The 23,760-nt window shown below is 36.7% G+C and overlaps 2 protein-coding genes, 1 long non-coding RNA gene and 1 pseudogene across 6 annotated transcripts; all 4 read left to right on the top strand.

Moving 5' to 3' along the window:
- Positions 1-1,807: 1,807 nt before the first annotated feature.
- Positions 1,808-6,028, top strand: LOC137732479 (uncharacterized). 2 transcript variants are annotated; one of them, XM_088686729.1, is made up of 4 exons: positions 1,808-2,627; positions 3,307-3,403; positions 5,438-5,497; positions 5,933-6,028. In XM_088686729.1, the coding sequence occupies exons 1-4, from the start codon at positions 2,137-2,139 to the stop codon at positions 6,011-6,013; spliced, it is 729 nt and encodes a 242-aa protein (XP_088542855.1). In that variant the 5' UTR covers positions 1,808-2,136; the 3' UTR covers positions 6,014-6,028. The 2 variants fall into 2 exon arrangements, with proteins under 2 accessions (XP_088542855.1, XP_088542856.1); XM_088686730.1 differs by having other exon boundaries at positions 3,310-3,403.
- A 1,805-nt stretch (positions 6,029-7,833) lies between these two features.
- Positions 7,834-8,873, top strand: LOC137717263 (fasciclin-like arabinogalactan protein 14). The gene has a single exon (XM_068456573.2). It carries the CDS (start codon positions 7,904-7,906, stop codon positions 8,690-8,692), a length of 789 nt encoding a protein of 262 aa, XP_068312674.2. The 5' UTR covers positions 7,834-7,903; the 3' UTR covers positions 8,693-8,873.
- Positions 8,874-10,196: 1,323 nt separating this feature from the next.
- LOC137714838 (uncharacterized) lies at positions 10,197-11,417 on the top strand. 2 transcript variants are annotated; one of them, XR_015957155.1, is made up of 3 exons: positions 10,197-10,500; positions 10,735-10,783; positions 11,342-11,417. It is a non-coding gene; the product is annotated as an uncharacterized LOC137714838 (long non-coding RNA). The 2 variants fall into 2 exon arrangements; XR_011065470.2 differs by having other exon boundaries at positions 11,282-11,398.
- A 4,862-nt stretch (positions 11,418-16,279) lies between these two features.
- LOC137718084 (fasciclin-like arabinogalactan protein 14 pseudogene) lies at positions 16,280-17,317 on the top strand (annotated as a pseudogene). Its single transcript, XR_015956542.1, has one exon. The product of XR_015956542.1 is annotated as a fasciclin-like arabinogalactan protein 14 pseudogene (transcript).
- The last annotated feature ends 6,443 nt before the right edge of the window (positions 17,318-23,760 follow it).

Consider the following 23,760-nt stretch of genomic DNA (forward strand, 5'->3'; position numbering starts at 1 on the left):
GACCGAACAATAAGATAGACTAATAGGCTAATAGAGGTAACATTTTTTTTCCTTCCCATTTTCGTGAATGACCATGACATTTTTTTCTTAATCTTTTTGTTTTTTCAAAAGGGTAATGTTAGTAAGATCAAAATTCTAAAATAAATTTTATAAACAAAATAATGTAATTGTTGATCATTGAACTATCACGTAAATATTAACTAATATGTTTATTCCTTATTAAGGACACAAATGAGTTGATTTCCTTAACATTATTCTTTTCAGAATGCTTCAGACACCTTAAGTACATTTTTCACCTGATTTTCGAAGCTATGATTCGAAGTCATAATTCCAATAATTCAATTAGCCTTTGCACTTAAAAACAGAGACTGCCTTCGACACACATTTTCTCCCTCCCTAGATTATCTCCACCCATAGTCCACGAAAAGACAGACTAATAGGCTAATAGTGGTGACTTTTTTTTTTTTTTGGTTTGTAGTCGTTCTGTCTGTTGTAATGCTTGATACTCGCCTACTTACACCCTTTGCAAGCAAACGAATATCAAAAAATTCTCAAAACCTTATAAAAAAAAAATGCCATACCGACGACTCGGATAAAAAGAACCAAAATGCAATAAGTTTTAGGGAAAATAGCTACATAAGCATATTTTGTCATTTGGTTTACAAAAATATCATTTTCAATAATGACAACATATTTATCATGTATTGTCCACAAAAGATAGCACTAAACAAACACAACAATAATATAATAACGACATAATAAAAATGAATTATTTATAAATAAAAAATCAAAATATGTATATTCTTGCTAATTATAATTTTTTTTAAGAAAAACAACAATCTCTTGGTGAGCCGCGAGCATGTCCGTATTGTGACCCTACTTAACTGAGAATTTTTTTATTGTGACGGGAATACGAGTGGTACACCACATGCTTTTATGTAAGTGGTGGGAAATTTTATTTTTAAAGTTATTAAATTTTTAACACACATATCCCACTATTTGTATAGTGACAAGTAGTGTACCATCTCGTATGCTAGTCACACTGACCATCTCCAACCGAAAAAGGGCCAAAGAGAGTCTTTGGCCCTATAGCCCTCTAAGAAATTAATATTTTAATGAATAGTATCAAACCATTTTTCTTACCATCTTCAATCGAGGGACCAGAGGGCCATAGGCTAAACATAGCCCTACGACAAAAAACCATCTCCAACCGAAGGGCCCAAAGGGCCATAGGGTCAAACATAATTTATTATTTTAATTGAAGTACTATGGTTACTTAAAATTAAATTACCTCAATAATTTTACGTTATGGATTGCCAATAATTTTTCGAGATGGAATCTCAATAATTTTAAGTCTCGAATTTCATGTGCCACTTCGCGGATGTTATGTTGTTTAATGTTACTTAATGTTATTTATTGTTGTTTAATATTGTTTAATGTTGTTTCATGTTACTTAATGTTGTTTAATGGCTTAGGAAGTTATAGGAAAAAAAAATTTTAATTTTTTTTAAAAAATTTTGTTAAGAAAAAAAATCAAATATAACAGCTAGCTGATGTCAGCAAGTGCCCTGCCCTGGGCTGGCTAGGTTGGGCTAGCCAATTGGCCATTTTCTCATTTTTTGGCCCGGTGGAACCCACGAGCCATTTGGTCTAGCCATCAGTTGAAAATAGTTTTAGTGTCATTTCATATTATTTTCCACCATATAACCTTCTGGCCGAATTGGTTGGAAATGACCTTTAAGTGTCCGGGAGAGCGAGGAATTGTGTACACGTGGTTGACCTGGAAAGGCCTTGTCAATTCCCATCACAAAGTCACAACCCAGTGCGACTCCGTACTCGCTCTTCAATCGACGGCCCATACTCATGCATCACCCCATAAACACTTCCCCATCGTCTGTTAAAATCCACGATCAGCAAAAGCGCGGGAAACTGAAATATTATCTCCGAACCAAGAAGTACAAAACGGCACCAGCCTGAGCCAGAGCGATTCACTCAGTCAGTTTTCGCGTTTCGTTGCTCGTGCGAGAAGCTAAGACGCAGCGTTTCATCTCTCTCCCTCTCTCTCTCTCTCTCTCTCTCTCTCTCTCTCTCGATCGGAGCTACGTTAGAGTGCTAAGGTTTCTGGATTTTGTTGGAATGGCCCCGAGGAAACGCAAGCTGACTGCGCAAGAGAAAGAGCAGGTGGCAAGGGTCGGCGCCCAGTTGGAGGCGCTGGTGGCTAGGGACACCGCTCGGGGGGGATCCGCTCAGCGAGTGACCCGGAGTTTGACTCAGACAGCTGCCAGTGGGAGCTCGGCTGAGCCCCGGCCAGTGGCGCCGGCGAGGAAGAAGGCCAAGGGAGCTCAGAAGAAGAAGGAGCCGGCCAAGAAAGTGAAGCCGGCGGCGGAAGAAGCGGAAGGGGAGGCTGTGAAGGAAGAGAAGGAGAACTCCGTCGAGAGCGAGGCAGAGGCCGAAGCGGAGAACAAGAACGAGAAAGGGAAAGAGAAACTGGAGGACAAGAACGAGAAAGGGAAAGAGAAACTAGAGGACAAGAACGCGAAAGGGAAAGAGAAACTGGAGGACGATGGAGAAGCTAGGAAGCATACTGGCAACGAGTGGGACAAGAGGACCATTGTGATTGAGCACTGGTGAGCCAATTTTATCCCTCTATCTTTCTTTGACCCTGTTTGGCTGCCGAGAAATTTTTGGGATATGCAAGAAAATATTGTTTCGCATAATTGTGCTTCTTGTTTTTTTTTTTTTTTTTTTTATTTATTTATTTTGTTCAGATTATGATATTGGCTTTGAGCCTTTGAGCATTTTGACTTTCTGTTATAATAGCTATTCGAGGGGCGAGTGGTTTAACTTAATATCTAGAAAGCATGAACTGGTGTTGCAGGAGTGTAGTGGATTCTTTGTGATTGAATCAAACTATAGTACATTCTTTTGAGAGAGGCTTTTGATTCCATCAGTTTCTGGAATAAGTGATTGTAGTTTTGAGAGAGGCTTTTGGTATATGTATCACAATCCAGCCGTTCCATTTTATATTGTTGGAGTAGTTTCATTGCTGGATAAAAGTTTATGGAACCTTTGCTCCCATTTGGAAAATGAAAACTATTTGTTGGTTATGAAGTGGCCCATTTAAGCTGTTAGTCCTTGGTTTTTATTGTGTACGCTTGGGTTCCCCATTCCCCCAACATTACCAAGATCTCTGTGTACTAGGCTGCCATATTGGTGTTTTTTTCTTTGTTTGGTAGTTTGGCTTTTGCTACGTACCTGCAGTTTCATCATAGCATCCTTATTAACTGATTTGTTTCATTTCTCTAGCAGGCAATGCAAGTCATTCAAGACAAGAGCTGATGAGGTGAAAGATAGTTTGGAGAAAGGTGTTCCTGGCATCAAAGTTCTACTAAACCCTGATAAGGTATACTTATTGAAGGATATTAATGTTTTCCATGGATTCGAGCTTATTTGGATGGAAATATGATAGTAACGCCGAATTAGTAGAAAAACCCAAAACATTAGTTTTATGTATTTGAAATGAGTACGTTTACAAGTGATCATCGAAACCATAAAGTATCAGGGGATAAACATTGTTTGATAGTGTTGACCCTAAAAACTACCAAGCCAAGGTGGCGCACAAGCCGAGTAATTAATAAGCTAACTACGTCATTCGGTTGTGTGCGGAGCGTGCCAACTCGTCGGCCGAGTTCGGCCGCGTAGTAAAATATATTGATATAGCGTTGGGCGCGCTGTTGACTTCTTGATCTTGCAACTGCGGCCGAGGAAGGAACATGTCTCGGCCTTCGGGTTCTAAAGCCTGAAGATAAGGCTGTTAGTTCTACGAAATTCACAATTCGTTGGCGCCGGGTTCGATCACAGTGATTATATTCATAAGAGTATAAGCACGCCCAATTGACACCAGACAATATGGGCACATATACTTGAAAGAGATGTATGTCTTGATGGTAAATGTGGTTTGGTTGTCGGAATGCCCAACTCTAAAGTGTACTTGTGAATATCCAATCATAAAACAACTTGGCGTTCAACATGCCGAGCCTAGTAACTTGTAACACTTCACTTCATCAAGAAGGCTGATGAGATGACCTCTATCAACAAGGACTCGAAAATCCTTGTTAATTGAGACTTGGATAAATAACCAGTCAATCTCGAAGCAGTGCTGTTTATCCAAATTGAAGATGCTCTTCGGTCGGCTAAGCCGAGAAGGTTGATGAGATGATCTCTACCAACAAGAACTCGAAAATCTTAGTCGACCGAGACTTGGATAAATAACCGGTCAGTCTCGAAGCAGTGTTTTTCCAAACTGAAGATGCTCCTTGGTCGACTGATTCTTCGGCTTCAGTGATGTTTATCCAAATTGAAGATATTGCCGGTTGCCTTCACATTGTTGTATATCTAAATTGAAAATGTATTGGCCGGAAGAAAGGAAAAGAGGGTAAAATCTCAAAAGTTATTAAGAAACTTTGTGCATGACAATTTGTGTATTGATTTGAGGGGGCCTTAAACGTTGCTTGCGACTCTGTATTTATAGCATCCATACTTTTTGCTTAGCAAGGCTAATAATTTCGTAGAAGCCAACTCAAACTCAAACTCGCAGAATGAAAAACTGAATAGGCTAAAGCCTATTTTTCAGATGATTGACTTTTCAAACGAAATAAAAGCTTACCAAGCTTATCCCATCATGACCAAAAGCCTATACTAACTAAGCTTCTTATCTCATCACCTTTTGTGGAATTATCACATCATGACCAAGGGCCTAACCTACCTAGGCTTCTTATCCCATCACCTTTAAACCCATCAATGCATGCATCCTGATCCCCATTCTTGATTATCAGTTTGCAGCATATCCTACCCAGGATTTGGATCGGATCCCCTCCTTGGGATCCTAGGGATCTACGCACATGAACCGTTGATAAAAAAGCGTGCGATTCCAATGAAATGTTTTTTATATTTTTAAAGGTAAAGAAACCTCATTTTGCATGAAAAATATAAAAAAGGAAAAAATTGTGACCACACGATTTTTTATCAATAGTCCGTGTTCCTTGATCCTTAGGATCCCCAAGGATCCGGTGAGGATCCAAATCCTCCAATCCACACGTCTACACACCAGACATCCCAACTCAATTTGAACTGTTCCGCTTGCTTAGGGATATAATTCACATGCTATTTATCCTGCTTAAGAATATACCAAGATAATTCATATTAAAAGATAATTATTATGATAAAAATCATAATATTATCCTTTAACAATAACAAAATTATCTTTATTTTTTTATCCGACAGTTGGGAACTATGCTCACTCAACGGCTTTGATTGCACAAGCTGATGATTTAATTTTGGGTCCAAACAGATAGTTATCCATATTTGATTTTTTGTAGACTTGCAGTCCTCCTACCGGATATTGAAAGTAACTATTTCCTTCTTTTATTGTGAATAGCCAAGAAAAGGATGCTTTGAGATACGGGAGGAAGGCGGCGAGACTTTCATCAGTCTTCTGGTAATTCTTACACCAACGTTACTCTACTCTTACAAGATTTAAATTGCAATAATGTTTTGTCAATAAGTCTTTTCCATTCTGAAAGACATTTGATCGGAGAGCAAAATAGCTCACTGTTTTTCAAGAAAGGTAAGTTTCAGTTTGAAAAAAAAAGAGGATAAAAATGATTGATGATAATTGCTAAGGGAATTAGTTTAAATCCATATTGATGATGAATCTTAACAGGATGGTTACCTTTTCACAAAAAGGAAACATCATATTCTGTAAGATTTTTCGATGATAATTTGAATCACTTATTCTGATGAAGAGAGGGTGACCTTCATTAAACGGGTTTGTTTTGGTGCAGAGATAAGATGATCAGTTTTAACATGTTATCAGCTTATTGAAAAGTAATCACTTTTTCCGAAGTTTTCATTTATGGGTTTTGTTTTGCAGGACATGGAACGACCATTTTCAGAAATGGAGGAGCTGAACATGGAGGACGTCATTGCCGATATAATTGAGAAGATCAAATGAACAATGTAATACAAGTTCATTTGTTAGTAGGGGTAACTGTCTTTTTGGGGGGTAACCAAGTTCATTTGGTGTTTTACATTTGATCGTATAGTTGCACCTGGTGAGGCCAACGATCTGGATATATTTTGAAAAGGCTCGAAAGATTAGACGTTGCATACAAGCGAATGTAGGTTACTGATGATAACATATTATTTTTGTTAATGCTTGAATTTAATCGAGTAGAACTTCTTTGACAGCATAATATTTCGATTTCAAATTTCTAATCTTCTGTGATTTTATTCTCCATTGTGCATTATTGAAAAGAGCTTTAGATCCTTTTATCATTTCACCCAAAATTAATAAAAGATAAATAAAGTCTTATTGTTTTGCAAGTAATAAAATTTTCTACAAATCATTGCACAGCAATGTCTCCGTCCTTCAGTTTTCGGGAATGAAGATGACCAACAACGTTGTAAGATCTTCTGCTTCCGTTAACGAATAACGATTGATAATCATCCACGTACTTCCCTCTTCTCCGTTTCTCTCTATATGCTATAATACTAAATTTCTTTCTTTAAAAAGCCACGAAGAATGAGAGGGACCCCATTACCATCCCAATGCATAGGAAGCTCGAAGCCAGCCGAGTCGAAGCAGAATCCTCAGGAGGTGGTAGTGCTGACTGATGCCCAGCAGCTTCAGGGGGCGGACCGCGCTTGAATATTTTCGTCAAGGCATCACCAGCCCCAGCGGCAGCACCAGCAGGCCCTGGAGCAGACTTGAACATGTTGGTTATTGCTGAAGCATCTCCATTCTTCGCTGCATCTGCTGCTGGCGCTGGTCCATTTAATTGCTTAATCATTTTGTCCAACTTGTCTTTACCACCAGGGGCCGGAGCAGAGTTGAAGGAATTGGCTAATGCACTAGGATCACCACTCTTTGGTGCATTTGCCTTTGTCCCTGCTTGTCCATTAATTTCATTAATGATATTGGATTGGAGATCTGCGGGGACGTCCAAGGCGTCTGCGACAGCCGAACTGATGAAAACGAGGAGTAGACCAAAGACGGGGACAGAGACGGGGACGGGCAGGGGGGAAGCTTTGTGAGGTGTCATGGTTTTCGATTTGAAAATTGTGAAGGCTGTTTGATGGAGGTAAAGAGCCTTCTGAAGGGTTTTTTTGTGCAAAGGGATTATATTTGGAGAAGACAACCATGAGATACTAAGTTTGGAGGATCAGTTTTTGGGGTTTTAACTGTCTTTCTCCAACCCTCCTCTCTGTTTTTTTTCTTCTAAAACCCCCTTCTGTTTATATTGTAACAAAACAACTGTTTGATTTAGGCTTCAACTCTCAAAACCCCAACAACAACTCAAAACTCTCTCTTAAATAATGTTTATTTTTTAATGTATTCTAAGTTAATGCTACATGTGCCACATTTAGGATCCTTTCAAATCAACTGAATGTTTCTGAAAACAAATACAAGTGTAACTTATAAAAAGTTGATTGCTTCTTTCTTAACTTAGGCGAAGGTCAATCTGCACGTGATTCGCCCGTGACTCTGTGTATACATTTTTCTTCTATCATTAATGCATTTTAAGAGTACACGAATGCCATGTTATGCGCGTTATTTCTACGTGATTGTTTGATATCTTTTCTTCTATCTTTTCTATTTTTTGATAATATTTTGTTGAATATGCCTAATTAACCAGTCAAAACTTCGGCTTTTTTTTTGTATGGCAACGAGAAATTCACTCCCACCCTTTAGGCTCCACCATCCAAATTTTCCGTCTAATTATCCAATGAATCTCTGTATATAAAGCTCCCAAATCCCCACTTCACAAACCAGGGCTTGAAAATAAAAATAAAACATTGCTTCCAAAGCAAGAAATAAGGCAAAGCAAGATAAACAATAAAGATGGAGAACACAAAGGACTCCGTCATCCTCTGCCTTGCCTTCTTCCTTGTCTTCTCTTCGGCTTCGGCCTTTGACATCGTCAAGCTTCTCGAGAAGCAGTCGGATTTCAGCAGCTTCACCAACTATCTCAAGGAGACCAAGCTCGGAGACGAGATCAACAAGCGCAGCACCATCACAGTGTTGGCAGTGGACAATGGAGGCATCTCAAGCATCTCCGGAAAATCCCAAGATGTGATCAAGAAGATCCTGAGCGCACACGTGGTTCTGGATTACTATGACCAGAAGAAACTGACCAATTTAGTTACTTCCAGCAAGGTGTCAACCCTAACCACAATGCTCCAGTCCACTGGCCAGGCCAAGGACCAGCAAGGGTTCATCAACCTCGGAAAGATCGACGAGGGAGGGCTTGCTTTCGGGTCAGCTGTCAAGGGCAGCAAGCTCAACGCCAAGCTCGTGAAATCCGTTGTCTCTCAGCCCTTCAACATTTCAGTTCTTCAAATCTCAAATGTGATTGAAATTCCTGACATTTCTGCTGCCTCGAGCCCTGCCAGCTCACCAAAGTCCTCTGCCTCACCAGCTCCTTCTCCATCAAAGAAATCATCCTCTGATGCTCCCAGTCCTTCCTCCGACGTTTCATCCCCACCTGTTTCTGGTGATGCTTCATCTGCATCCTCACCATCTGCTGATGCACCAGCCGGATCATCAAGCTCTACCACTGGTTCACGCCGTGAGATGGCTGTTGGCGCCGGAGTGGTGATCATGAGCTTGGCTTCCCTTTTGTTTGCTTAAGTAGTCGTCAATCATTGAGGAAATGAAAAAAAAAAAAAGAAAAAAAAAGAGAACTTAGGATCGTAAAAGATTTATCTTAAAGAGTTCGCAATAGTGGTTTTGTGTGGCAAACGTATGGAACATATATTCAGGTAAGAAGCTGTTGTTTTTTTTTTATTATGCATCAGATACCCTTTAAGTACATCTTTTCATGTGATATTTTCGAATCTCGGTTTCGGTATTCACCAAACCAATATACAAAATAATGAGGAAAAACAAACATACTACTAAAACTATGAGTCTTCACAATAACACGAGCTTCTGTCCAATTAATTGGATGGGGATTGGGATTAGGGAGTGGCTCCACAGGGATTAATGAAATGAATAAAGGGAATAGAGCACAAATACGAGGAAGCAAAGTACAGCAACAGTCACAATTGTACGTAGTCAGAGCGGTCTTTCTCTCAGCAAGCCTGGATATTTCCATATATGTCTGAGAGCTGCCCAACCAAGTACACTACAAGAAAAATGGGCTATGGATACAAAATTGAGGACACGGATGAGGAGTTTGTGTCCCTTTGAACACTAAAAGGGTGGAACAAAGCACATTTTATAAAGGGCCCCAAATATTGTGCCCAAATGTAAAAAAAGTTGACACAAACACATTATTTGGCACGAAAATCGAGACTTTTATGCCCAAATGTCCATCCAGCTTTCACGTGTTCTTTTAATATTAGAAATGAAAATTTAATATAAATTTACAAAGACACGATAGTAGTTTTCGTGCCCTCTAATTTAATATATTTAAATAAAAAGTATGGTTTTTGTGCCCTCTACACATTGACTTTTTCCTATTCCACAATAATAAGATTGTTTATTAATTTTAAACTGACATAATAATATTTTCGTGCCCTTTGTTTTAAATAAAATAAGAATACCACCCTCAAATGTACATTTCTAATTATTTGCACTATATACTTTTTAAATTTCAAACGGCACGTATAAAAATAATTGTGCCTTTTGTGAAAAATAACTATGAAAAACATATGAAAAACTTGAAGATGAAAAAAGGTTATTAGTCATCCCTTCATCCTGTCTCTTCCTTCCCCTTCACTCTCCCTCCCGAATCCTTCCTGTCCATATATTTCAGGCAACAGCGCCGCCTTCCACTTGTCACCACAGACCGTCAAATTATACCTTCATAATCCTCTTCCCATCATCTTTCCGATCCTCAAGTTAGTTTCTACAAATTCATAGCCAAATTTCTTCAATTTCAGATCTAAGAAACATATGATTTTGTTCGGGTTTTGTGTGTTTTGCAGGTATGAGAGCGGCGTACGGGACAGCGAAGAGAGAAGTAGCGGTGGCGTCGATGGGTGACGAGGCCCGAGCTGGTGATGAAGCGATCGTTTCTCTCAGTGACACACGACACAAACGGTCTCGCCTCCGTCCTATCCTCATCTCGCTGCCGACTCCCTTCTCTCGCCTCCGTAGCCATTCTTATCCTTTTTCCACCTACCTTAACTTGCTACAGTTAACGAGACACGAAATTCTTAGAGCAGTTGAACCCGTCCAGCTCCACCTCGAACTGCGGCGGCGTCCTCCAGCTCTGCTTCTTCACACGAGCCTGAGGTGAGGACTCCATATTTCCCTCTTGCTTTGCTGTACTGGTCGTGTTACTTGATGGAACTGCGGCAGTGCTCTTCAGCTGCTGTGTTCTTCAATCATGATATGTTGCTTTTAATTTTTGGTGCAAAGCTTAAAGGAGATTGTGAAAAACTGCGCTCAGGTCCTCCCCAACGAAGCCGTCAATGGACTCCTCGCCCAAGGTCCTCCGCCTATTTCTCTCTCCTCACTTTGTCTCTCTAAAATTTCAGATTTATTTCTCTAATTTTTTTAACTTGAAGTTTTTGGTTCTTTCTATTTTAGGCCAAATGAAAAAAAATAGAATTGGGCCGAGGCATAGTTGTATTAATGAATCCCTAATTCTAATAAATTCCAATTTCTCAACCCTAATATGATTTTGGTTCTGGGTACTTCTTTCACTCAACAAATTTGAGCAGCAAAGCACAAATCTTTGTGTTCTTCACTTCAGCCAGTTTCGTATTACAGGTACATCCACTTTCTATCCATCTTTTTTTTTTTTTGGGTAAAGTGATTAGAGTTGTTTCGGTTATAATTGTGTTAAAGTTTTAGTTAGGATTGAAATTATTGATTGCCCAGATTTTGCTATGTGGAATTGGAGGTGGGCTTTGTGTTAAAAGTCAAGAATTTGTGTGCAATAATAGGGATTGAGTTACAAAGTTGTGTGCTGTGTGCATCAATTGGTGAATGAATTTGATTGGTTCTGTTTTTTGGGATTGAAATTTGAAACAAAATATTCATGCTTTTGTGGCTTACGTAGGTGAATGAATTTGATCGGTTTTGTGTGCCTACGGTGTTAAAGAAAAGCCGAAACAAAACGAAATGAAAAAGAAAATTAACAAGAGTGATCGAGCAATGATGAATAAACTTAACAGCGTCGGTGACCCTGAGCAGCGTGAACTGGAATCATACGTACTGACCATTTCTTTTTATGTTGAATTTTATTTTATTTTTTTTACGATTTAGGGTCAGATTTGAATGGGGGAGTTGCTGCGGTTATAGGAGAGCTTGATCATAGTGATGCAGGTACAAGAAAAATGGATGCTTGGGGTACTTGGCGGGGCCATTCAAAACAACCCAGTTGTTCAGAAGCAGGCAATCAGGCAATCATTTTTTTTTCCCTCTCTATACGCGATGGCCACATCGAAACCCATCAACCACCAAAGCCAACTTGACCAGGTTGCCGACTCGAATATGAGAAAAGAACTGTGCGGGTTCACTTAAAACCTTAATAGTTGATGTTCTTATTCCTGAGAGAACCGATATTCACTTAAAACCTTTATAATTTTAGTTTTATTTTAGTTGGGGATAGAACATGTAAAATTCTAGTTGTTTTTATATATAATGGTTGTGAATATCTTTGTAAATTGTAATATTATAGATGCTTGTGGTTGTGGGATGTTTTAATTTTATGAAAAAATAATTTTTTGTTTAGCCTCAATCTCAATTTGTAGGTGATTTCGGTTTTAAATTTTTTTTTTTTTTAAATAGTTGACATATTGGGCACAATAACAATAAATGTGCTAACATGGGTGGCTGCAGCCATTTGACAATTTTGTCAGAATTGGGTACAAAAGGACCTTTATTGGTGCTTACCCTTTTCAGCACAACATATATTATTATGCCCTTTTAGCAATGATGACGTCCATAGAGGGTAGCTGCACTGTTGCTATTGATCTATGAACACATATGTTGGTGCTCTTTGGCCTCAAAGGGTATGGATAATTTATTGTTGGCAGTGGCCATTTTTGTTGTAGTGGTAGAACTTAGGGTTGCTGCCGTTTGGAATTTGCTTTTGCCGCTTACCCAACTTTATCAAGTCTCTTCTTCTTCAAATTTCTTCTCCTCAACTTAACAATAAAACGTTGCTTTTGCTTCTTAAAGGCATCAGACAAGGGCGAGAGGATGAGTCCAAGGACAAAGACACCGATCAAAAAGGTACAAACAATTTACGAGACACTGCTTGCAGCTCTTTTCAGATTGTTTCCATACGTAACCACTCTTGTTTCTTAATATGATTAATTCATATGAAATATGTTATAGGATTGTTTATTCTTTATGTCCTAATTAATTAGGTGTAACTTATATTTTTCCATATCAATTAAATTTTTTGTACCAACTAAATTGAAAAAAAAAGCATGAAAATAATAAAGAATGAGGAGGAGAAGGGAGAATCAATGTTAGTAAGGTCTTGGTGTTGCGCAGATTAAGTTACGTGATAAGTATACATATTATGTCACATCCTGGCCCGGGATCCACCACATTCCGGGTCCGCTCCACCACCGTAGCACGATATTGTCCGTTTTGAGTCCCGACCATGCCATCACGGTTTTGTTTCTGTGAACTCACATGAGAACTTCCCAGTGGGTCACCCATCATGGGAGTGCTCTCGCACACTACTCGCTTAACTTCGGAGTTTCCATGGAACCCGAAGCCAGTGAGCTCCCAAAAGGCCTCGTGCTAGGTAGGGATGAGAATATACATATAAGGATCACTCACCTGGGTGATGTGGGATCTTACAATCCACCCCCCCTTAGGGGCCCGACGTCCTCATCGGCACACCACGGCCAGGGTTAGGCTCTAATACTAAACTGACACACCCTTCCAGGTTCTTGTAGCATGGTTCCGTATCAACGAGGACATGTGGCACTCCCAGTTTTGGTGGCATATATTAATGGTATAATTATTATCTTTGTTCACTGTACTTGTTTTATGCTCTGTATCACATGTGAAATGGGTCCATACCCGCTCACCGCGTAGTTGTGTATATAGGCACTTTTGGATTTAAATTTTTCACACTTTACACATCATCACATTTTATGGCTTCGTCACCTTCCGGGTGTCGACCAGCATAACTCAATTGGGAGTTCTAGTGGACTTTCTGAGTCGGAATGTGTCATATTCCCTCCTTTTTTTGGAAGGATGAAGCACATAAATTGAGTGCATTTTTGCTCAAAACCTCCCCTAACCCTCAATTGGTACCTCCCTCCAAAATTGTTTCATGTGTTTATTTAACTAACCGTAACTACTTTATGCATTTAATTAATATTTATAAAAAAAGAAACAATTAAATGATTTATATAATAAAATTACCATTTGTTCCTTCCTCGATATCCTATCAATTAACAATTAATTGATTGAATTATTTTTTTTAATAAACGATATTATTTACACTAACTGTGGTGAGCTTAGTCTCACGATGTGCTAGTAATAATGTAATTCAAATTCGCTTTTGGCGAGAATCGAACCTAAGATCTCTCACTTACAAATGAAGAGAAATACTACTATACCTAGTACTAAGTGGCTAATTATCCTATTTTTATTCCTCTCTTCTCGACTATAGCCACTGTTCTAAAAATCCCCATCTAGCTTCACCTAGGAGCTAGGCGGCTGGCCACTGCCCTGATTAGTCCCTAGGCGTTTTGAAAATTAAGAAAGAGTGTTTAGACCTGCTTAGTGTCCGCCTAGCCCACCTAAAGCTACCTAAGTCGCAACTCCCACTTAGATAGAAAATCAATAACTTTCATTTTACATTTTATTTTTCAATAAAATATAATAAACTTGTTGGATACTATGTTGAACACTCATTGTATGCTTGTTCCCTATGTTTTCAATATATTCTAATACTTTACAATGTGTATGTTATATTGTATGCAATATATGTATCCCAATACAATTATGTGTTTTTTAAGTAAAATAGGCACTTATTGATACAAATATATAACAAATTTACTTAAATTCATCTAGTCCGCCTAGGCCCCAGCTTGCCGTCCGACTAGTGTCTAGCGTCTTTTGGAACCTTGGCTATAGCACAACTCCACTTTTATAAAAGAGAATAAATCTTCTTCTACACTAAGGGAGAAGGAAGTAAAATAATAAATGATCAACAAAGAAAGGAAGATAAATAAGAACTGATCAACAGAGAAATAAGAAAAATAAGAACTGATCAACAGAGAAAAAATAAATATATTGAAAGTGAAACTTGTGCGTCCAAAATTTAAAGGAAGCTAAACTGATGCCACTGCATCAACGACCCAACGACTTTACCAACAGAAAGGAAGAAAAATAAGATAAGGACAAAATGAAGGGTAAAGTGAATAGTACCATGATTGATTTTTTAGTGTAAAAATGTGGTTTTTCGTTAAAGTGAACAGTACTAAAAGCTCTTCGTTAAAGTTCAAAAAAAAAAAAATGGTAAGTTTTGCTGAAGCCGAGAAGAGACGAAGAGGAATAGGATAATAATTCAATCTATTGTTCAATTGATTGGAAATGGTAAGTTTTTTTTTTTTAATTGTTATTCTTTTTCATAAAGATTTAATTAAATCAAATGCATCTAAAAGCGAATTAGAACCATATTATTATTAATCTTTTATGAGGTTAAGCTCATCCCCTCACATTATTGTTATTGTTAATCCTTTATGAGGTTAAACCTATCCTCTTTTTTAGCAATGTTTACATCTTTAGCGAGAATATTAAAAAAGAAATCGGGACCAATAGCGTCTCATAAATAAGAACCACCATGCAAAGTAGCAAACAGACACGTCGCATGATTTTAAAGGAGAGGTAAATAAATTTAGCCATGGTGGCGTCGTCACTTACGTGGTTACACCACATTACATAAGGTATACTGTAATTTTCTCTTAATAACTATATGAATGAAATTTAGGGCTTACGTACGTACTCATCTTGAATTTGATAATATATTAAAAAGACTCCATGAAGAATTTGAGGGTGCAAGTGCATGTATGGCAAAAGAAAATGAGTTAAAAATAAAAAAAACTAATGACAGAGCTATAGAGTACTTGAAGAGTCATCTTGCAAAACAAGAAACCCTATTTCGCCTTTGCATTTGACTTGGTAAAAAATATATATAAATAAGTTCTTATGAATAAGTATACATTTTTTCATGCGATTTTTTTAAAGCTCGGTTTCGGCATCACCAGGGGCGGAGCACACAAACTCGGTCTCCCATTCAATTTGACCGCTCGCTCTCTCCCTCCTCGATGTTGCACCGCTCTGAAGCCAGCAACAAGATTAAAAGGTTGGAGAACGGTGAAAGGATCGATGTCTCAAGGTGAAACCTTCATAATATCCAAATTATCATTTTCTCATTAGGATTTGAAAAAAAAAAGATACATACAAAAAAAAAAAAAAAACCACGAGACTATGAGTGGTTAGTAAGTTCATTATTTTCAAAATATAATTTAATAAAAAACAATAACAAATAAATAAATAAAATAAAAACAGTAATTAATATATTATAAAAAATGAAAAATATAAAAGAGTTAATTGCTGCACACGTGTGGCAAGTGGCTGCTATTTTGGTAAAGCAATTTAATTTCTATACTCATAAACTAGTACCTCAAATAAATAAAATAAAAACAGTAAATAATATATTATAAAAAATGAAAAATATAAAAGAGTTAATTGCTGCACACGTGTGGCAAGTGGCTGCTATTTTGGTAAAGCAATTTAATTTCTATACTCATAAACTAGTACCTCAACATCTAATACTATACTTTAAGTTTTAATTTCTCGTACTCTAGCTCTACAACATGTAGATCACTAACATCATATAATAATGTTACACGTGGAAACAAAATTTACTGGTCATCAGAAGAAAAGAAGTCAAAACTACAACTATAAATCGATGTAGACTCGTTGAGGGAAATGCACTATAACATTGGAGCCACGAGCCCGGACATTACGAGAGTATGTTGAAGTGTATTAAGAATAATGCAATGTTATGCCCTAAATTTAGATTGCTTCTCGTGAGTAAATGAAAAAAAGTTGAGCAAATTTTTTAGGTGCGACTTAGAACTAATCCAAAACGTAATTCGGGCAAATGAGAAATTCACTCCCAACCTTTTGAGTTCTAACATCCTACTTTGTTATTTGTCTAATTATAGCAATCAAACTCTGTCCCCATATAAATCCCACAAACTCCCTCCCCACAACAAACCAAGCTTTCAACTGAAGCATCGAAGAGAGAAAGAAAAGCAAAGAAGAAAGATGGAACATGGCATCCTCTTCTCCTCCTTCTTCCTTGCCCTCTTCCTCCTCTTCTCCACCTCGTCAGCCTTCAACATCACCAAGATCTTAGAGAAGCAGTCGGACTTCTCCAACTTCAACAGCCTCCTCTCCGAGACAAAGCTAGCTAACGAGATCAACAAACGTAAAACCATCACCGTCCTCGCCGTGGACAATGGCGGCGTTGGAGGCCTCTCCGGAGGATCCTCTGACCTAACCAAGAAAATCCTGAGCGTCCACGTTGTCTTGGATTACTACGACACGGACAAGCTTAAAAAGCTCTTCAAATCAAACAAGTCTGTAACTCTCACCACCATGTTCCAATCAACCGGTCAGGCTCGCCACCAACAAGGTTTCATCACCGTTTCGGTGAAAGACAACCATATCTCATTTGCATCCGCATACAAGGGCAACAATAATGGCGGCAATCACGTCAACCTTGTTAAGTCGGTTGTTTCCCAACCCTACAACATTTCAGTTCTCCAAGTCGGGTCCATCATCGACGTGCCTGACATCGAGAACACCGACTCTTCCCCCGCCCAATCACCAAAGTCTGCCAAGGCTCCCAGCCCCTCGAAGTCCAAGAAAGGAGGTGATGACGGGGCTCCCAGTCCGTCGGAAGACGATGAGTCATCATCTGACAAGGCTCCAGCCCCATCAAAGAAAAAGCATGACAAAGACGACAAAGGCGAAAAATCCTCGCCACCAAAGCCATCTGATGATGACTCGTCGTCAGATAGTGCTCCAGCGCCTGCACCCTCGTCACCTGCTCCATCTGCTGCCTCACGCACTCGTGGGATCGTGGCTGTTGGTGCCGCGGTTCTGTTCATGGGTTTGGCTTCACTTTTGGCAGCTTAAATTTAAAGGTTGTTGAGAGATAAGCGCTTATTTCTTTGACAAAAATTCATCTCGTTTTAACATCCAAATCAAATTCAAATTTTAATTAGACGGTCAAAATCCAAATGTTTACAATTGTGACATATAATAAATTTAATTACCCACCATAATTCTGGCAAATAAATGCCTTATTATTACAAAAGTATTCACTTTATACCTCTCTTGTGATCATCTGTTTCTGTTCTATTTCTTTTATTTGTTTGACAATCATTGTAAGTAAATTATTTTGCATGTATGTATAAGATATATTTTGTTATTACTATACATACGTGTGCGAATAATTTACCTATATTTTTATGTAAAATATAGGTAATTAATTAATTTTGAATCAAATGGCAACATTCCTTTAGTTTGTAGGTAACTTATTATTATATATGTGTGTGTGCATGTAGTTTACTTATATTTTCTTTTTGCAAAATATAGGAAATTAACTAATTTTGAACAAACAATATTTTTTTTATTGTGTATGTATGTATTATTACATATATTTACTAGGAAATTTTATTGTTATTATATATATGTTGTGCAAAATAATTTACTTATATTTATATGTAAAATATTTGAAATTTTGAATAAAATAAATTTTTTTATATTTGTAGAATATACTAATTTATTTGTTATCATCATTTGCAAAGAAACCAAAAAATGCTTAATTTTACACAAATATGAAAACAAATATATAAGGAATTAAAACTCTAATATCATGTAATTTTTGTTATTAGTATGCATTGGAATCATGACCTTTAAATATTTTCTTTTGCAAATCCACATAAGCTATTTGAAAACATTTAATTGAATGAAATAATTAAAATAAATGTAGATAACAAGTAACAGACTACCACTTAGTACTACGGTCTAGTGGTATTCATCTTCACAAGTAACAGAGTAAAGTCAATGTTATTAGGGTAATTTAGGCATTCAAAAATATAATTTTGTAAACTTGAACTCAATTACGGGTATTTTAGTTGGAGCCTAGTCATTGAGCTTTTGTTAACTATTGATGATGAGGTACCAATCACAATTCACTAAGCTGTCTCCAACGGGAGGATGGAAAGAAAAAAAAAAAAAAAAAAAGCCCAAAATTTGGGTCCAAATCCTCTCTAAGGATGTATTTTGGGGGTGGGAAAAATAGAATTTCGAGTTTGGGGTGGATATTTGGATAGGAATGGGTTCGGTTCCGTTCAATTCGGTTTTTTGCCAAAACTGAAAACCGAACCGAAATTATTGTTCGGTTTGGTTCGATTCAATTTTCTATTGGTTTGTGTTTGGTTCAATTTTTTCCGATTCAATTTCGGTCCGATTCGGTTAAATTCAAAGTCCTATTTCAATATAATTGATAAAATAAGCATTCCAATAGAATTAAAGACAATGAAAATAAAAATTTAAAGTCCCATTTCAAATAAAATAAGCATTCCAAATTTCCAATAGAATCAAAGACAAGGAAAATAAACATTCAAAGTTCAATTACAATCAAGTCTTCTAAAGTCCAAAGTTAAATAAACATAAAGTTCAAATCTTCCAAAAGTCCAAAGTTAAATAAACATCAAAGTTCAAATCTTCCAAAAGTCCAAACTTTAAATAAATATTCGAATTAAAATAAACATTACAACTAAGATCATAAATTCAAGTAAGCATTCAAAGTTCCATGCCTTGCACATACTTCTTCAAGTTCTCAAGATCAATGCTCAACGATTTCAAGTTTTGAATGACAATTTGCTCGCTAATGCATGAGCAAAATACTAAAACCCTCCCAAAAAAATCTAAAATTAGAATATATTGAAATATCTCAAATCTTTCTCTAATCTGTAAAGGGCACTATTTGTTGCAGAAAGAAACCCAAAAAATCATATTAATAGAAAATGCAAAGTATGAATCCTTCTCTCATCTTTATCGACAGAAAATGCAAATTAATAATTGGAAATCTGTAAAGGCACTATTTGTTCAATCATAACCAATTTGAACAGAACAGAAAATAAAGCACAAAGAAGTGAGAGTGTGAGACTAACCTTTTGCTGCCGAGACTTGAAACAGCAAGAAGAAGCTGACAGCGAGATGAGAGACTGATGGCAAGGTGTGAGAGACAGAGAGTTTGAGAGAGTGATTGAAAATCGAGAGAAAGAGGAGGCTCAGGCTGTGAGAACTGGGAAAATGTGAGAGAGGCATAGCCTTAGGGTTACACTTGGGGTAGAACGATGTCGTTTCTAGAATAGAATTATTAATTAATACAATACTTACAAAACCACGTCGTTTTGAAAAACTTCGGTTTAGTTTGGTTTGGTTTAGTTTTTGAACTCCAGAAATTGAATTCGACCTAACTAGATTTGATTCGGTTCGATTCGGTTCGATTTTTGGTCCCTTTTTTTTTTCGATTTTCAATTTTTTCAATCCACCCTTATATTTGGATGTCTTATCCCCCCTACATGGATAAGGTTTCTAGTGGGTCGAGCGCTCCGCACAATTATGCTCCATCACGTGAAACAAGGCTCTACACAACAGCAACAAGATGGCAGAGGAATTCTCTGCAAGCGAGTGCACGGCAAGCAAGGGTTCTACGACCTAGATTGTCATGCCGTTGAGGTCCAATGGCTGTAGTACCTTATGGGTTTTGATTCGGATGGCGTGCTAGCTATTTCTTTTAAACTCCAACCATTCAAATTCAATTTAATCAATTTTAACGGTAATAACCTTATATGTATAAGTGACAAGTTGAAAATACAAGACTAAAGTTTGGGATCTCCCACATTTGGGCTGGAGATAGCCTTCAATTTAATCAAGTTGGAGGCAGGAATTATATGTCTCTTACAGTTGAAGCAAAAAATTGCCTAACCCATAACCTTATATGTATAGGTGAAAAGTTGAAAATACAGGACTAAAGTTTGGGATCTCCCACATTTGGGCTGGAGATAGCCTTCAAGGAAAATTATGGGAATAGGGACATTGGGAGGGCACAAATTTTGCAAGAAGTTTTGTTTTGGAAAAGCTGGAAAAACAAAAATGCTACTCTTATTACATTTTCGATACCATAATTGTACCACTTTTCTATTAAAGATGTAACTCACATGTTTTTGGTAGACCCTACCTCTATTAGAGAGGTGGTACAAATGTAGTATTAAAATGTAGTAAGAGTAGCATTACTTTAGAAACAAACACAAAAAGATGCTTCATATATATTTTTTTTTCATAAATTTTTTTTTTTTTCAAAGAGGGACTTTGTTTCTTAAATGGGAGAGATTTTCAATGCGTTCGGAATATGGGGTAGTACGCTTATGTTACTATACGATCGGAGGAAAGTTTTTTTTTTTTCAAATGTCCCTTTACTATTATAATGACATATATGGCGTATGTGCCCGTGTTCCAAACACACGTAAAAATCTCTACTTAAATTGGTTGAAGTTGTAAATTAACCCCTATGATGCTGGATTTTTTTTATTAATCGATCCTTCTTTTAATTAATAACTGTTTCACTTATATTGTCATGGTTAATTTCTCACAAGTCGTAAGTCATCACAAAGACATGGTAAATAACTTTCATGACTAGCCACTCGGTACTACGATCTGGTGATATTCCTCTTCGCTTAGAAGTGAGAGGTCTTAGATTCGAATTTCATGGATGGAGAATTTGCAGCCAAATTAAGATGCCCAATGTGTATCATAGCCGAACTCTCCCTCCTCTAGTGTAAAAATATCGATGTATTCAAAAAGAAAACTTTCATGACTCCATGTTACTGACTCCTCTGGGGTAACTAGGTGGAAGATGTTAAGAATTTGGCTTTTCGAGTGATTTCACTTCATATTCAACACAACTTCATACCTAATTTCAGCATGTTAAACACTTTTACATATTATACATTACAAGGCAAAATCAAAGTTAATAAATCCTCACTATATACACATTGGATCATTAGATATTGATTTTTTTTCCTGATCCGTTTTTGTGCTACACGTTCTTCATGACTAGATTCGTGGTTATAATTATGATTTAGGATTGTGAATTAAATCTAGGGTTATGGTTATGTTGGGCCATTTGGGCCATGTGGATTAATTTAGGGTTATGGACAAAACAACGACCCTTGAGTTTATCGTAGAATTAAACTTGCTAATCCACCAGCATGCATGCAATTGCGAAAGGTACTTGCCATCGTAAGTTCTTGTAAAACAGTTATATACACTCATATACATACGTATGTATGTTAAATTTCTTATATTATACAGTCGATATAATTGCTTTTAATTAAGCATCAACTTAAAGTGATTGGCTATAAATTGAATAAGGATGTTAGTAACTTAGCAACTTTCTCACTCATATCTTCTTGTTTTACCTCTCGACTATCATTTTTATCATGTAATGTTTGATGATGGAACTGTATAATTTCAAGGCCACCCTTAAAAGATCAGCTTTGCAAAAAAGTAATCAAATTAGAAATCGTTTTACCATTTGATTAGCATCAATGTCAAATTTTAATTTTTTTTTTTTTTTTTTTTTTACAAACAGTAGCGTTAGTGTGTTAGAGTTATGGGAGATAGGTATCGATAGGGATCGAACATGCACCAGAGTGTATAGACATGATTGCTTTTCGCCATTACGGTAAAGCGTCTCAAATCATTAGGTAATATTGTATGATAGAAAAGGGTCAAAGAAGTAGAATAAGAAAATATAAGTGAGAATTAAGTTGCCAGCATTGTTACAAAAATAAAAGTTGCTAGCATTACCCATGTTAAATTAAGGGTGGTGCTACATACATCAAATTTATGTAGGAAATGATGTGGTACATTATATACTATAAATTTTTTTTATTACCAAAAAAAATATCCAACTTGAATTTAAACACAAATTTGATTGGTGCCAAATCGATCATTTGATGTACAAATTTGATACCTAAGTGCCTAGTATTTTCCTTAAATTAGATAATGATCTTGATACGTTCACTTTGGTGACATCGCACTAAATTATCCTCTTCACGTTGGGTTAGTAGGTGCCCCATCCACTATACGAAGTTTTGGCTCATATTCGATTTAATGCGTACCATACACTGTTTCTCTTAAATATTATCACTGGAAGTTTAATTATCATAAATTAAATGCTCTATTACTATTGAATTAGTATCTAATTTATTCACATTGCAATCTATTTGCTCTTTTAGACGGGAATTAGTATCTGATTTCTAGAAAAAGAGAAGCTTTATTTGAAGATCGCAAACTCGATTATCCTCCTAATTATAATAAGTTTAGCTTTCGAGGGGTGTGTGTGTGTGTGTGTATGTATTATATCACCATTAGGAATATAAGTTCTGCCATTAGGGTTGTGTAAAGTTAGTACTGCTTCGTCAAATATTATTCTAGTTCATGAATTATGTTATAGGCTTGTGGAGTTCAAATCCCGCAAGAAGGACGAACCAATAAATCCCCGTAAGGCAAAAAAAAAAAAAAAAAAAAAAAAAAAAAAAAAAAAAAGAAGAAAGAAAGAAAGAAAGAAAGAAAAAATCTTGCGCAACTCATAAATGGTTGATGACAGAAAAAGCAGAACAAAATGGTTATATATAATGAGAGTATTAATTTTACATTACAGAAAGAACGGATCTTGCATGTGCCTATACATAATTAGACTACTTTCTATATTACCAATTAGTTTTATAGTGGAACCTCAACATTTTCATGGAATCAGAGCAAGTTGTCTCATATGTGAAGCCCAACATCCACACATGCTCTACGTCACCCGATTTGTATAGTGTTTACGTGCCAGACTTGAAAATTGAACAGAGGACATGTTGAGAGTATTAAACTCATAATGGGAAAAGAAGAGACCTTACATGTGATAATAAGTAATTGGGTTACTCCCCATACATATTACGAATTAACTTTTATGGTAAAACCTCAACTTTTTTAATTATCAAACATGCCTCGACGAGTTTCTGTTAAGCTAATTAAACCAAACTTCATTCAACACTGTTCTATAGCTTGAACGATTAGACTTTGGCCAATTAAATGTAGATATGGTTTTAAGATTATTACAATCCACAAAATTATTTTGGAGTGCTAATTATTCTTGAGTGCATGTATCTTTCTGAATATATTAGCATACTCCTTTCATAGAAGCAGTATACAAATCTCATCCCTAGCAAACAATGTATTTTCACCGTATAACTTTTATAATCAAAATTGTTCAATTTTTTAATCATCATTTAAAAATCATCCCAACAACAACAATAATTTGAATTAGAGATCGTTTAGTTTTCAAATAGATCAAACAAATCGACAATTTATCATAAATGTGTCACCTGGTACTCACACTGTCCATTTATTTCATACATTTAGTTGACTAGATGATCTTTGGTTCAAATGATTTTGGTAGGAATGATCTTCAAATGAACATTATGAAATTAAAAGGTTCAGATTATAAAAGTTGTGCGATGAGTATATAAGTAGGATATGTGCATTCCCCTCTCACGGATGCAAGTGTTATCCTATTTTTCTCTTTTATTTGGATATAAAAAGGTAGTGACGAGTGTGGAAGCTACCTT

This window comes from Pyrus communis, chromosome 15 (assembly GCF_041283825.1).
Source record: "Pyrus communis isolate YQ-2024b chromosome 15, ASM4128382v1, whole genome shotgun sequence".
Classification (NCBI taxonomy): Eukaryota; Viridiplantae; Streptophyta; class Magnoliopsida; order Rosales; family Rosaceae; genus Pyrus; species Pyrus communis.

Coding starts and splice junctions, on each gene's coding strand:
- LOC137732479 (XM_088686729.1), top strand. CDS start 2,137: ATGGCCCCGAGGAAACGCAAGCTGACTGCGCAAGAGAAAGAGCAGGTG. Junction 2,628..3,306: donor ACCATTGTGATTGAGCACTG/GTGAGCCAATTT, acceptor TCATTTCTCTAG/CAGGCAATGCAAGTCATTCA. Junction 5,498..5,932: donor AGACTTTCATCAGTCTTCTG/GTAATTCTTACA, acceptor TTTGTTTTGCAG/GACATGGAACGACCATTTTC.
- LOC137717263 (XM_068456573.2), top strand. CDS start 7,904: ATGGAGAACACAAAGGACTCCGTCATCCTCTGCCTTGCCTTCTTCCTT.